The 15,667-nt window shown below is 40.2% G+C and overlaps 2 protein-coding genes across 3 annotated transcripts; both read left to right on the forward strand.

Moving 5' to 3' along the window:
• The first annotated feature begins 960 nt into the window (after positions 1 to 960).
• LOC133714384 (uncharacterized) lies at positions 961 to 6,907 on the forward strand. 2 transcript variants are annotated; one of them, XM_062140491.1, is made up of 7 exons: positions 961 to 2,644; positions 3,404 to 3,522; positions 4,334 to 4,864; positions 4,953 to 5,265; positions 5,934 to 6,099; positions 6,266 to 6,368; positions 6,549 to 6,907. In XM_062140491.1, exons 1-7 carry the CDS (start codon positions 1,484 to 1,486, stop codon positions 6,664 to 6,666), a joined length of 2,511 nt encoding a protein of 836 aa, XP_061996475.1. In that variant the 5' UTR covers positions 961 to 1,483; the 3' UTR covers positions 6,667 to 6,907. The 2 variants fall into 2 exon arrangements, with proteins under 2 accessions (XP_061996475.1, XP_061996474.1); XM_062140490.1 differs by having other exon boundaries at positions 962 to 2,644; positions 4,241 to 4,864.
• A 2,685-nt stretch (positions 6,908 to 9,592) lies between these two features.
• LOC133716361 (agamous-like MADS-box protein AGL80) lies at positions 9,593 to 10,253 on the forward strand. The gene has a single exon (XM_062143072.1). It carries the CDS (start codon positions 9,593 to 9,595, stop codon positions 10,127 to 10,129), a length of 537 nt encoding a protein of 178 aa, XP_061999056.1. The 3' UTR covers positions 10,130 to 10,253.
• The last annotated feature ends 5,414 nt before the right edge of the window (positions 10,254 to 15,667 follow it).

Genomic DNA, 15,667 nt, shown 5'->3' on the forward strand with positions numbered 1-15,667 from the left:
GTCTAATCACCGTAGAAAAACAAAAAATTAGAGAGGAGAAAGATTGGGAGATGAAAAATACATAGGAGAAAGATTCAAGGAACATATGATGAAAATGAATTGAGGGATGAACAAACATTGAAACCTCAAATTTAAAGAGAAATTTGGTTGATTTCAACGTTCTAGAGAGAGTGAGAGACTCTGTTATAATGGTGCTTGACTTTTTGCAGTTTGCGATGACTAGAAGATTCGAAGAAGAAAAAAAAATCCAACTAGTGCGTCTAGAATTTTGAAATTATATATATATATATATATGGTGCCCCACCTTCCCTTGGGCCCTGGGCTGTCGCTAAGGGCAACCCTTGGGCAAGGCCAGGTCTGAAAACAATCGTGTTACTCACAATTAAACTCGTAATTGAGGCTTGTCTAATTTTTTTTTATAGAAATATTATAGAGAAACAACTCATAGAAACTTTGAATTTTTATCTAAAAAAAAAAAAAGATATCAATATTAGATAATTTACATTGTTCCAAAATATAGTTACGTCCTTCTTAATTACTCCTTCTGATATGAAAACCCACTTAAATAGAACAAAATCAATGCTACTTGGTAAAATAATAATGGTGCTTCCAATAATACTCTCAGTTCCAGATATCTTCCTTTTACGTCTGGTTTCTTTTTGTTGTTATATACGTTGGATTTTTTTCTTCATATAAGTTCCATTTGGATAATTTTCCAATTTCTGAAAATTGAAGAAATAAAACTTTTAATTAAAGAAAAAGAAACCCCAATAAATAATTACCTAATTTCTGACGTGACATGTCAAATGCCAGTGACCCATGAGAAAAATAAAAACAAAATAAAAAATGAGGCAGCTACGTGGCACTAGCTAATAGACCGCCGCTCTTCTCTCTCCCTCTTTTTTTTTTTTTTTTTTTTATATGTCTGAATGTTAAAAATTTATAAATACTGAAAATCATTCTCTCTCTCTGATCTCTCTCTCTCCCTCTTTTCTCTGCGTCTTCAACAATTCCTCTCCTTTCACTCACATTTCCCTCAACCTTAGGGTTTCGTTACACCCCAACTCTCTCTCTCGCTCTCTCTTTCTTTGTTTCTTTGTCAGACGTAACAATCTAGTGAGACTAGGACGTAATCGAAGAAGCTTCTGAGGTACGTGTTCCTTGGCAATTCCGGCAATGCTCTTACGCCGATCTATTTCGCCTCTGAATTATTCTTGTTCGTGTTCGCGGAATCATTTGATTGTCAATTGTGATTGTAATTTTCGTGCGGTGGCGCGTTTACGGCCTGTGATTACTTTTCAATTTGGATTAGGTCAGCGGTCACTGTTTCTTTAATTTTGTAAAAATTTTGTGGTTTTGGGAGATTGCGAATGTCGGTTTAGGTGCAAGTTTATTTTGAATTGGTTTGTTGTTTTTTTTTTTTTGGGGGTTGGGAAATGGGGGATTGTGGTTTGGGGGTGTAGAGAGGAGGGGTGGGATTGCAATGACGGACTTTGAGCCGCTGCAACAGAAGCCGGAATCGGCCGATGCCTGCGGTGATTTCGAGACTGGATATGAGGAATTCATGCGAGGGCACTTGGATGAATGTATGTCATTTGCTTCATGTAGCTCTCCGCGGAATCCTGATGATGAGGACGATGAGGGGGAGCAGCTTGTTCGGAGGAGACGGAGGTTGGATTTGGAGGGGGATGATTTGGCCGAGTCGTCTGCTGCTGCGCGGCGCCACCACTCGCGGATTTTGACCCGTTGGGCGGCGCGGCAGGCGCAGGAGATGATTACCACCATTGAGAGGAGGAATCGGGAGTCGGAGCTGATGGCGCTTGCGGGGTTGCATACGGTTTCGATGCTTGACTCCTCCTTCTTGAGGGAGTCGCAGTCCCCGACGTTGAGGCGGCAGGGGACTGTGGAGAGGCCGAGCACTCAGGCGTCTGCAATTTTGCAAATGTGGCGGGAGCTGGAGGATGAGCATTTGTTGAATAGAGCACGTGGGAGGGTGAGGGAAAGGTTGAGGCAGCAGAGGAATGTTGAGTCTAATACTAATGAGTTGACCACAAATAGATCTGATAGTCGGGGGAGTGAGAATCCTGGGAGTTTGGTGGATGCGAGTGAGAGTGAAAATGAGTATGGGACGTGGTCACATGATCAGATGGGTTCACCAAACGAACGAGGTGATAATAATGCATCTAGCAGGGAGCAATCTCCCGATCTTGGCGAAGTTGAGAGGGAGAGAGTGAGGCAGATTGTACGGGGATGGATGGAAACTGGCATTACTGATCATTCATCCAATGTTGCTCCAAGAAATAGTAGTCCTAGGGCAGAGTGGCTTGGTGAGACGGAGCGGGAAAGGGTGAGAATCGTCCGGGAGTGGGTGCAAATGGCTAGTCAGCAGAGAGGAGGTCGTGGAGGCCGACGGGAAGATCACGTCACCAATGGTGGTGCTCAAGTTGGTATAGTGCGTGATGAGTCAGCTGCTGACCAAGAAGAGAGCCAACCAGAGCACATTCGCCGGGATATGTTGAGGTTGCGTGGAAGACAAGCTATAATTGATTTGCTTGTGAGAATTGAGAGGGAAAGACAAAGGGAGCTCCAGTCTTTGGTGGAGCATCGAGCTGTCTCTGATTTTGCTCATCGCAACCGCATTCAGGTCAGTTGTGAAGATTGTTTCTACTTTTAAACTAAATCAATTTACTTCCACAGCTGTCTATATAAATACAAATGTGAAATCTACCAACTGTAATCCGACAAAGTTTGTAAAACTGTAATTGGTCCTTAAAATTTGAACTGTAGTGGGTTGGATTTTCTACAATATCAAAAGTTCTTTTTATGGAAGTTGTTATTGAAAGTAGTGTTAAAGATCACATTATCTATGTTGAATGAACTTTTTTGGGCCTGTTTGTAGTAATGGATAAGTAGTGTGTGCTTGAACTGATGGTCAAAATTATAGTAGTTTTCTTCTCTTTCTGATTTACCTTGATTCATTCTTATTAGGTTATGGGCTTTTTCAGAAGTCTATCCTATTTTGTTGTGTTGCATGGATATCATTATATTCACCACATTGATAAGTTACTCAGTTTTCTCCCTATTTACTTCAGTGCCTCCTGCAAAGATCTCTATAAGGTGGACAGTTATACTATCTTAAGGATGCAAAGTTATTCGCTGGTCTTCTATGCATATCGTAATGTTCATTGTTTGTTATTGATCCCTCTTCCTCATTTTAGCGTTTATGCATCTTGTCTGGTTTGGGCAGTGTATATTAGTATAGTTACTAATGGCTGGTATGTGGTTATGTGGGTGTTTTAGAATTTAGATTACCTAATACTTATTTCCCCTGTCATGCTCCAAAACTTCCCTTATATTTAGGTTTGACCATGACTTGGCTACTAATGCAATTAAACTTTTTCAGTCATTACTCAGAGGTAGATTCTTGCGAAATGAAAGGCCTATTGAAGAAGAAAGACCACCTTCTATAGCCGCGGGTGAATTAGTCCAATTGAGGCAGAGACACACTGTTTCTGGTTTAAGGTATGTGATCTTTTTGGTCATTCCATACTTCTAAAGATCCCTTAATCGTTTCTTGACTTGTTTCTCTCTTCTCTCCCCCCCTACCAAACAAAAAAAATGCCAAGAAGATTATGAGTCGTTTGAAGGAGCACTCATCTCCTTGCCATTTTTGGTTGCTTCTATTAGTAAATTTATTTATGCCATTGAAAATATGTTGATGTTCCAAAATTATACTGGAAGTTCTCAATTTTTTTAAACCAATTATTGAAAATATATAGAGCGTAGATTCTTCAATTTGTAACCACTTTTTATTAATTTGTGTATGACATGTAATGTTTTTTTTCCCCAAGCTCACTGTTATGCATAAATATTATTTGTGAGTTTGGGCTGGGCATATAGGAAATTTCTTTTGCAGGCAAAGCAATCATTGCTTTAGGTATCTATTTTGGCTTTAAATAGAGCAGGTGTAGATATATGAATATCCATCAGTACTACATTCTATTATTGGTAGTTATGCTAGAAAACTTAAATGGAATGTGACAATTTATGTTTCCAGGAATACTAATAAATGACCACCTTAAATAGAATATACTCGACTCAATTATGTTTTCTTTTTCTTAATTGTACTTCATTTGTTGATTTTAATGCTCCATGTGATTATATGTTATATGTTTGTTGATTCCGTTGTAAGTATCAAAATTGAGTTTGCTAGAATAATGACAGTCTGCTTCCTTATTAGGGAAGGGTTCCGCTCCAGATTAGAAACTATAGTTCGTGGTCAAGTTGACGGCAATAATGATTCTCCGACTAACAGTAATGTTAATGATTCTAGAAGCGATCATACCCAAACAATCGCTTCTCAGGATATTCAGCAGGAAAACCGTGAGCAATCCCAGCCTGGGAGCGAGGGAGGTGACAATCAGTTCCCTAATCAATTGGGGAACTTGGAAAATGACACAGCTGTCGGGCGACTTGATTGGCAAGAAACTGCTAATCAAGGTGGGAATTGGCAGGAACCAATTGCTGAAGATGAGAGACGTAACTGGGAGCAGACAACTTTTGATCAATTTAACGATTGGAGGGAAGGTAATGCTGAAGATATAGTTGGAAATTGGCAAGAAAGTTCTGTCAATAATTGGCCTCAGGGAACTGCGCGAAATGCTGATGAAGAAACAGGTCATCAACAAGAAGCTCAGGGTACATGGCGTGAGAATAGTTCTCGGGAAGCTGTTGAGAATTGGTCAGAAAGACCTTCAGGTCCTGTGAGAAATCGTCGTTCTGGCTCAGTTAGAAGATTCAATAGATTTAGTCCACCAGATGATGATACCGTGTACAGTATGGAACTCAGGGAACTTCTGAGCAGGTATTTGTTTAAATGTAGAACGAGTGGGTTGAGAGAGACATGGATTTCATGATTTGTATCTCATATGGTTATGATTTTCAATTTGTAGGAGAAGTGTTTCGAATCTTCTTCGTAGTGGATTCCGTGAAAGTCTGGACCAGCTGATACAATCATATGTTGAAAGGCAAAGTCGTGCTCCCATTGATTGGGATTTGCATAGAAACTTGCCAACACCAACTCCGGCTTCACCAGTGCAGGACCAGGACCAACAGAGGGATGAGCTGAATGAAGATCAGCATGATGCCATCAACAGACCTTCACGTGTTCTACCATCTCCACCAGTTCCCCCACCACAACCATTATGGCATCAGGACTTGCATAACACTGGCTGGTCTCGCCATAGCATGCATCGTTCAGAAATTGTGAGCCTTCTTTCTTCCCTGAATTTTGGATTTGATATCACTTTTTCTTCACACCAAAAACTAAGATATAAAAGAAAGAAAAAAAATATTCTATTTGTACTTTTATGGATCTTATGAAAAATTTTACATGCAACTTCCAAACAATTTCATTCTACATTTTGGATTTTGAGGTCTTATCACCAGGATTTAATGAAACTTCCTTCAGCATTTTTCCAGTACTTAACATATTTTGGCCCAATATGTTGGATTTTCTAGCTATATATGTGTACGCTTTTTCATTGCAAAAGAATCTGTGTTTGTCATTACTCCCTCCCAGCCCTACTATAATGTGTTTTGATGACTTCCATCTTTAAAATGGACTCTATACTTTTTCTTTGCTCCATTCAATGATTTCTAATTAGTATCTAAATGTTTGGTAAAAAGAGCATTTGTGCAATGAGGTATCTAGTCGTGTCTCACTCATCTTATGCTTGCATTCAGATTTCTTAGGATATTTGACAGCTGAGACATCTTACAGTAAATGAGATTTTAGAATAGTGTACAATTTCCAAGAACTGTTTGGTTAATGACTGGTGTACATGGGAATTGGACTGGATTTTCTGTGCCTAGTTTATTTTCATTTTTCTCTGTTGGTTTCCCTGAATGTGGATTATTCTGACATGGAGCAGGAATGGGAGATGTTTAATGATCTCAGATCAGACATGGCAAGACTCCAGCAAGGCATGAGCCACATGCAAAGGATGTTGGAGGCCTGCATGGATATGCAATTGGAGTTGCAACGTTCTGTCAGACAGGAAGTCTCGGCGGCTCTCAATCGTTCGCCTGGTGAAAAAGGTTTGTTTCAGTTTGATTGTTGCCAGTGAACATGTAAACTTTTTGTTCTGACTGTGTTTGTGTATAATGGAAGGGTAGGTGGATGTGGCTCCTTTCTGATTGGTTTTCTTACTCATTATAGCTCTGTTGCTACTGGTAATTCATGAAAAATGTGATTATATTGCAGGGTCAAGTGCTGAGACATCAGAGGATGGTTCTAAATGGGGTCATGTAAGAAAAGGAACTTGTTGTGTTTGTTGTGATAGTCACATCGATTCTCTCTTGTATAGGTATACCTACTTATCAATTAAGTATACCTACTTATCAATTAAGTATACCTACTTATGAATGTGACACATTTGTTGTACTAAGTTTTGCATGGTATACATGTCTACTGTTGTTCTTCGTGCCTCCGAGATCTCTGTTTCTTTCGTTCTTTTTTTTCAATTTTGTTTTCTTCTTTGTTGCAGATGCGGGCATATGTGTACATGTTCAAAATGTGCAAACGAATTGGTTCGTGGTGGAGGCAAGTGCCCACTTTGTCGAGCGCCTATAGTTGAGGTGATCCGTGCATACTCCATACTGTAGAAAAGAAAAGGAACTCTTAATAGGAAAGGGGAAAAAAAGAAAGAATAAAAGCGAATAGAATGAGTGAAGGATCGAAGGGATGGTGTGGTGTAACTTATATAGGGAGGCTTCCGTGGTCCTTTTTTCTGTGGTTGCCAGTTGTTTTTCTGATTATATATGTACAAATAATGCTTGTATAGTTGGAATAACAAATGGCACTTTTGATTCATCATTCTTGGGTAAATAATATCTTCTCATGAAATTTGTTTGTGCAAAATGCAGTTTTTCTACCCCGTACTTTCAACTTTCAACTCGGCATCAGTTTTGTCTTTTAATTTTATCCAAAGCATCCCGCAACTCTCAGTTTAATCAAATAGATTACCCGTCTGGGTTCCATTCAAATTGAGGATTAATGAGAAAAGTTCCATCTTAAAAATTGCCAATTAGCTACAACAGGATTTCTGGATATTCTAGGTTATCTGCAGCTTTCCATAACATTAACCTCTAATATCTCGAAGGTATATCAGCTAGGAATAATCCATATATGTGGAGTGGAGTCCAAACACAGTAGCTACCATGTCCAACAAAACGATGTAAAACTAAGATCGTTAAAACCAACATAAAGAGTTCAACTGCAGAAGTAGCCAAGGACCAAGAAGAACCCCACTTAACAAGGCTAAGATTATAGGTCATTATGACTTATGAAGCTAAAGGCAGAACACCCACACCAATCCTCCTCATAATCATCCGGAGGGGGGCACCGGGGAAGATTATATCGACGGGAGCGAGTACCTCGCCATTGCTGATGAGGTTCATTACATTAACAAGCACAATTTCCGGTGCCCAGCCTCATCAATGCCGCCACCACCACCCAACACCCAATTCTCTTCTCCACACTTCTATCAACTTTAAGGGTATGCCCCGTATCTAGAAATACCTATTTACTGGTCATTTGAACAGTGAAACATTAGAATCTTTACTTTTTACTTTCATTTTGAACTTTTAAGGGGGCTCCAAATTTGACTTTTTTCTACAATTTATTTTTTAAAGAAACTTGATTTACTAAAAGATGTAGAGCATGTTAAACCGAGTCCGTGGACATGTGGTACGCTAAAATCGGAATTCGTATTAAGAAGTTACGATCTGAAAAGCAGAAGCTACTATTGTTGGAAACCTACTATAAATAGCATTTTCACCTTTCCACGTTGGGAAGTTTCCATTTCAGTTAAACCCAAATCCATATTCTTTCTCGACACGACCCGATCCCAGGCTCCGACCCATACTCACAACTTGAACGAAGATCCGGCAATATTTTCATCATCCGGCTACCAAAAGCTGCGCCACCAGTCATGTCTGGACTTGGAGGCAAATATAGGCTAGTGATGAGACTTTTTATATTTTTTGAAAAGCAAATTAGAAAAATTCTTTGATAGAAGAGAATGAGTTATAAAATCACCTTCAAATTTTGATCGCATAAGACTTTTCATCAATTTTATGTCGCTAATGTACCATGTCTCATGCATGTCGCAAATTATGTCATTAACCATATCTCATTTCACTAATCATGTCTCATGTCGCTAATCATGTCATTAACCATGACTCATGTCACTAAACATGTCACTTACCATGTCTCTTGTCACTAATTATGTCACTAACCATGTCTCATGTCGCTAATTATGTCACTAACCATGCCTCATGTCGCTAATTATGTCATTAACCATGTCTCATCTCGCTAACCATGTCTCATGTCACAAACCATGTCATTAACTATATCTCATGTCACTAACCATGTTTCTAAGTATGTTTCATGTCACCATGAAGTGGTGTTAGCTCAGTGGTTAGAGCGCCCACTACCTAAGATCGAGGTCATGAGTTCGAGTCACCATGGGGGTAGGAGTGAAATCCTTTGATCCTCTTTAATAGAAAAAAAAAAATAAGTATGTTTCATGTCACTAATTATGTTAGTAAACATATCATTAAAACACTGTGGTCCTAAACGATTTGATCGATGTTGCCAAAAAAATCTGATGCAATTGCTAAATTTTCGAGTTTACCCTCGAGTTCACTTAACCCCTTCTCATATTTAGCGACCAAGCTACAACTTGCATTCCCCGAAGGAGAAACGACTCATTGGCAACCGAAATGCCGAAGGTATTGTAGTAGCATGCTTTTTTTTCCTATGTTGTTGAATAGATCACCTAAAACACAAGAAGGATAACGAATTCTTTAGATTATTAGAAAAATGGTGCGTACTGGCAATATGGACTTTGATCGTCAAGTCAGTAAATTTCTCTATTCAAATAATGATTGAAGTAGCCTGAATATATTACCTTAGCATATGCTTCCAATGGTCTTAGAAAGAGTAAAATGCGTCTACTGGGCTTAGCTATCTCTTACTTACAAATAACAATCAATGTGATCATGGTTGAGTGTCTGTTGTGGGCTTATGCCATAGTCCACCTCATAACAGTTTTCACGTCATTTCATCCCATTCTTAATGGTTACACAAAGAGTTCGGTGAAATTATGGTCCCATAAATATCACTATAAGAGATTGATAGCATTTCCATATTTACAAAAATTAATATTAATATCAAATAAAATTCAATCCACTCACATTGGTAAACTCTATAAATCATATTAAATTTTGCTTTTGCTAATGAAATCCTACCAACCAGACGTGTCGTGTTATCTTACAAATTACTCTTATGTACCTACTAATTATGTGAAATTCTCATTTATTTTTAATAAATTAGACAACAAAGATTTCTCTCAGGGTTGAATACGCTGGATATGTTTTTACAGATAACACTCTCACCAACTTACCTATTTTAGTACGATTAGGTATCGTATATATACCAGGGGCATTTTGAGGGAAATAAACCATCTTCAATCCCTTGTTTTTATTTTATTTGTGAGGCATATCCATGGCTAGAAGAAAACAGAGAATGGCCTATATCACCAACAATTCAGCCAGAAAAACCACATTCAAGAAAAGGAAAAACAGTATGATGAAGAAGTTGAGAGAACTAAGTACTCTTTGTGGAATTGAAGCATGTGCAATAGTTTACAGCCCATTTGATTTTGAACCCGAGGTTTGGCCTTCTTCTTATGCGGTTGAAAATGCTCTTTCAAAGTTAAAGGATATGCCTGCGATAGAGAAGAGTAGGAAGATGCTGAACCAAGAAAGCTATCTGAAGGGGATGATCTCTAAAGCATACGCAAAGTTAAAGAGAGTGAGAAGGGAAAATCATGAGAAGGAATTGAGAGTTGTCATGTTCCAAAGTCTCACCAAAGGAATTCCTCAATTCCAGAATCTGAACCTGATGGATATGGATGATCTTGGGCGGCTTATCAACCAAAAATTGAATGAGATTGATAACAGAAAAAAGAGTCTCAGTGAGGAGGTGACCGAAAGTCAGAACCAGACTATCCAACTTACTCCAATAGTGAACATGGTGAATCCAAATTCTCACCAAATATGAGATTTGATGGAGATGAGGCAATCCCATTTGGAGATCCACATCATAATAATGTGGTGTTAGTTTCGAGTTTGCAATTCTTATAATTTAATTGCATGGTAATTTTTAGCTCTTATATAAGTTTATGTGATAAGTGGGACTTGTTCTCTAAATTGTCCACCTTCAAGGCCTAATCCTTTATTTGCTTAAAAAGAGTTCATTAATAATAATATAATGCAGTACTTGTTTCAAATGTTCTTCATCTTCAATGTTTATGATTGATGTTCAAATAATAAATTAGTGTTTCAACATTCAAGGATTTATGACATATATATTAAAAATCAATGAGGGAGCAAATTAAATTTATTGATTTGCAAATATGTTGTATTAGTTAAATAAGGTTGGTCGAGCGGCCTAGCATGGAACCCCCATGTCTAGTGTTCAAGTGCCAACTTCTCCTAGTTTGTGGCCACCAGGTTTGAGGAGCCTTCGAATTTACTGCGAGGGATTAGTCTCACTTTGTTGGGATATCGTCGCAGACCTTGGTGTAAATATTGATGGGTGGGTCTGTTATTAACTCGCTAACGTAAACCAGATGACTTGCTAGCTCAACCCCGATAAAAAAAAAAGAAAAAATCAACATTGTTCAAATAAATTGTGCATTTATATTAAAGTTAGATTCAAATTATTGAACCCCGATAAAAAAAAAAAAAAACAACATTGTTCAAATAAACCGTGCATTTATATTAAAGTTAGATTCAAATTATTGATGTTTGTTTGGAACTAGTTTGAGTCTCCAATGATCACTATTGACAATCCGATGTCGGTGGTTTCGGGAATCGACGTGGTTCGCGACAGGTTATTGTCTTTTTTTTTTTTTTTTTTAATATGGTTTTTATTTTGGTTTTTAATTTTTGTTTAAGTTTAATAAGTCTACTCGCTAGTGTTTGGTTGGTATGGTCTAGTGGTTATGTCGTTGCTATAAGGTCATCTCCTGGGACTAGTTGTTTTAGTTATGATGTCTGCTTCTTGTTGTTAATGTAATGGGGAGAAGCTGTTACATGTATACTGGCGGTTTTGGTATATGGTGTGAAATGGGGTTAATCTCTTCCTGAGGTTGGCCGTAAGTATGTATCGGGATGATGTGCTCATATTATCTTATATTTCTATGCCTCTTAATCTTGGTTTTTATGCTTAGTCCTCCTTATTTCGATTCATTTACATGTTTTAGTGTTTTTGTAGGTTTGTTCCATAGAAAGAAGAAAAGAAGCCAAAATGAGCTAAGTAGGATTGAAATGCAATGTGCAATCTGAGACTGGGAATCTGTCTGTGCAGAACATCCAACTTCGCCGAATTACTGGGAGTTACTCAGATCGAATCAGACAATGAGTCTTATATCATTGGAAAGCTACGGATGTCTATTTTCTGTAGAATTTTACGGATCTTGATTTCGATACTTCTGGAGAAAGTTATGATTATTTGAGTGAAGATAGGTCGGACAGGAAATCTGCTCGGGAATTTACAACCATTCGTGGAGAACTCAAGTTCCGTGGCACAAGATCATCAATCCTAATGTTTCAAGGAAGTTAATTCAGATGAGGATTCAATGATGAACTTATTCCTACTTCTACAAGAGATATTTCAAGGTTTTCCCATTCCAAATGAAGAAAGGAATCTAAATCCAAGTTTTACAAGGAAACATGAAGCCAAAGATGAGCAGAAATCTTCCCTATATAAGGGAGCACGAATTTACATGAGAAGAGAGTCTCGGGAGCACAATGTAGACGCCTATGGAGCGGAGACCACTCATCCATCTTCCCTTTCTTTTTCCCTTCCATTCTTTTTATGTTTTTCCTATGTTTTATTTAGTTATCTTTTGCTAAACCTTTTTCTAGGGTTAAGATGATGCCCTATCATGATTGCTTATGTACTTTGATGATTTATTGATGGATTTATAGTTTCTTTATGATGAATTCTTAGTCACTATTTGAATTGATGCTTTATGTTTAAGTTCTTTGATTGATCACCTTAGGGCTTTGCATCTAGTAATTAGAAGATGAATTTGAGGCGTACCTGCAATATAATTCAAATTAGCTTCTTGTGATTAAGAGTTGTGAATTACATTATTGTCGTACCTGAAGTAATGGTTTGCATGATTCTCTTGTTTTCTAGAATGTAATGAGTCCTATGTGTTAAATTTATGTCGTACCTGGATAAACTGCATGTTAGGATATACGACCTCTGCCGTACCTGGAGAGAATCATACACTTAAGGAAAACTATGGTCTAAGTGCCGTACCTGGACTTAGATACGGGAACTGTCATCAAAATAAATAAAAGAATCTATTAATTGCATCGAAACATAAATAGGATTGTTAGTGGTTGATTTCGAAACCCTAGGTTTTATCATTATTTGTTTGTTTCTTTAATTTTCACATTATTCCTTTATTCGAAAACCTAAAAATCAATATCTTCTTTTACTTGATTGTTTATGTGATTTTGTGTTTGGATTAATTAGGTTAGGATTTAAATTAATTATCAATCTTCAGTTGGAACGACCTCGTATTTGCACACTATACTAACGACGATTCGTGCGCTTGCGAGTTTTAATTAAAATTTCACAACACGGGACTCTTGGGATAAGTTGATTGTTTATGGCACAGAAGAAAGGGTGATTCATATCGTTAAAGTTGGGCTCCTATCAACTCATGGTATTTGTAACTAGCGGTTCTACATTGGGGATCTGAGTATACTCAAGGAGAAGCGGATTAGGCGAAAAAAATTTGGGTGAGCTAATTTTAAAAGGTGAAACATATAAATTTATTTATTTTTATGATAAATAGAACATACCAATAGTATGCTCCGGTTCATAGATAAAGAATAGTACAGAAGACTACTCCCTTGAAACATTTATGCTCAGAGTAGTCTATGCCACATAAAAACATCTCGCCTTACAGGCAATCTAGTTTACCTAACTTTACACGCCGAGCACGCAATTGTGGTACGCTAAAGCTAAGCACTTCCACAAGACTCATAGAGACATTCTTACTAGCATAGACAATTGTTCATAATAAAGCAACTAGATAACTATAGGCTCATTCCCTTTAAAGAGGTCAGAGCTCTTGACAGACCCAAATAGCCCAAAACTGAGACTAAACCCAAAAGCCCAGTCCCAGGACCAGACACAAACACAACTATTAGGAGGATAACCATGCACCACCTTCCAACTCGTCACTGTCGCTATCTCTGGCGGCTAGTACTTCCAACCCGTCTTCTCTGGTTACTCGCGATCAGGTGGCAGGACACACCACCCCCAGTGTCACGGGCCGACTTTATACGCAGCGGAATTAGCCCGTGAGGCGCCAAGGTTCCTCAAAACCGAGGCCAGCCTATCTTCCTTACTGCCTTGATACTCCATTTTTCTTTTTCTTTCTGTGTGCTTCTCTTGTCAACTTGACCCCCTTCGACATCATCCTCTTACTTGTTGAGGTTTACCAACGAAAGCTACTCACACAGGAGTCTCACATCTTGTGACTAACCGATCGCTTCCTTGTGTCGTGGTTGTCTTCCAAGACACTCGCCTAACCGATAGGCTTTCATGTCATCTCGGCTTGCGCCAGCCTATTACTGACCCGCGTGCATCCCGCACGTCGATAGCAAGTAGCATGACCGTGTACCGAGACTAAGTTGGCATTCACATTTCTTCCTTGAGTCATTCCTTAGTAGCTTGCACACCTTCCTCACTTCGCGGGCATCTCTCGCACCACCCGCTCAGCTCCAAGACAACACATGTCTTGCATATTTCACCTCATGGGCGCCACTTATGCGACCCACTCAGTCTTCAGCTCAAGGGCAACCCATGCCCGCGTACTTTGACCTTGTGCGCATCACTTACGCACCTTACTTGACAGCACTTGCCCGCTTACTTTGTCTTGTGGCATCACTGGCACAACCCAATGAACCCATAGGCAACACTTGTTTTCATCCTGCACTTCATGAGCATCACTTGTGCAATTCACTCGGCTCATGGACACCACCTGCCGTCGTATCTTGCCTCGTGAGTATCCCTCGTGCAACCCACTTGGCTCTTGGGCAACACATGCCCTCATACTTCGCCTCATGGGCATCACCTAGACAACCCACTCGGCTCATGGGTAACACTTACCTGTCTACTCAAGCCTTGAGTACCAACCTGACAAGCCATCGAGGCCTTGTGGCCTTTTCCATCTAACAAGGCTACCATGTTCTCTTCTTGATGACTGTCATGGCTCCAAGGCATATTCCAGCCCGTAGGGCAATCCTCAAGAGGGCATGCCGTCTTGTTTGTTGGCACGCCGCTCGAGTGAGCAACTCATCCTTGATGCCCCTCTTAAGCTTCCTTCAGTCTAGCACGGGGTCGCCCCTCCCGTGCTTGCTGGCATCACTTTGCTTTGGGCAAGGTCGAACCCTAACACATGCCCACGTCGCTTGCTCTGTGGCCAATGAGCACCACGAGGTCCCGACATATCTTCAGTAAGCCCACATGTTTGTCTAACGCCAATGGCATAAGGATCACCCTCATCCGAACCTCGTCCCCGACGTCGACCCGCAATATCAGCCTTTCGGCCAATACCGTCCACGAGACTTCCTGACTCGTGGAAACATATGCCGCCCCTTTCTGACGACACATGCCCGGTCCCCTAGGCCCCCACGGGTGCCCGGGAGAAGCTCACTTAGTGCCCCATGAAGGCCAGCACCGGGGGTGGTGGAGAGCTTGACACCATGTCTCCCCCTTATAGAGCATATCTTGCTTACATGAACATGGCAGGAGGAAACATCAAAATAGCCGAGGAGACTAATTGTCCATAACTAATTCATAGAAACTCCAAATGACATGCCGTCAAGTGCGTTGAACTCGTTTCGATGTCCCGGACATTTCTCGTGTTTTGAGTTTTCCAAAATTCCAACCCGAAGTACCTCGAACCCGAACTTCCACTTAATTACGACAATGCCACTCGTCCTCACTTTAGCTTCAAGCTCGCCCTTGGGCTTCCAAGGCTCGCCCCTCTTGGCTTCTCCTTGTCCCAAGGTTCGCCCCTCTCGGCATCCCCTTGCCTCAAGGCTCGCTCCTCTCGGCATCTCCTTGCCTTAAGGCTCGCTCCTCTCGGCATCTCCTTGCCTTAAGGCTCGCCCCTCTCGGCATCTCCTTTACCAAGTGTCACGATAGCACAACTCTTAAGTGCGGCTCGTGACACCCAGCGCCGTAACACCAAGACCAAATGCTTGCTGTAAAATCGTCGCCGCTGCAAAAGAAAGCCTGAACCCAACGATCGAGAATCAGTTGCGTCGCCTCTAAGAACTCCCATCCGGCCTGGATCACTTCGATCTAATCACCACAACAACCAACACCGTTGTATTTCTTCGCAGCAACTTGCCACCAAGGACCGCTGAACCCACGAAGGATTAGTCCCCCCCATGCACCATCCTTTAGGCTCGGCGTCGAGCGCTGCTACGTAGACGAACACGAGAACGTCGCCGCTGTTTGCTGAAGAAACCAAACCCTAGCATAACCTAGGGTTTTCTC

The sequence above is a fragment of the Rosa rugosa genome, chromosome 6 (genome assembly GCF_958449725.1).
Source record: "Rosa rugosa chromosome 6, drRosRugo1.1, whole genome shotgun sequence".
Lineage (NCBI taxonomy): Eukaryota > Viridiplantae > Streptophyta > Magnoliopsida > Rosales > Rosaceae > Rosa > Rosa rugosa.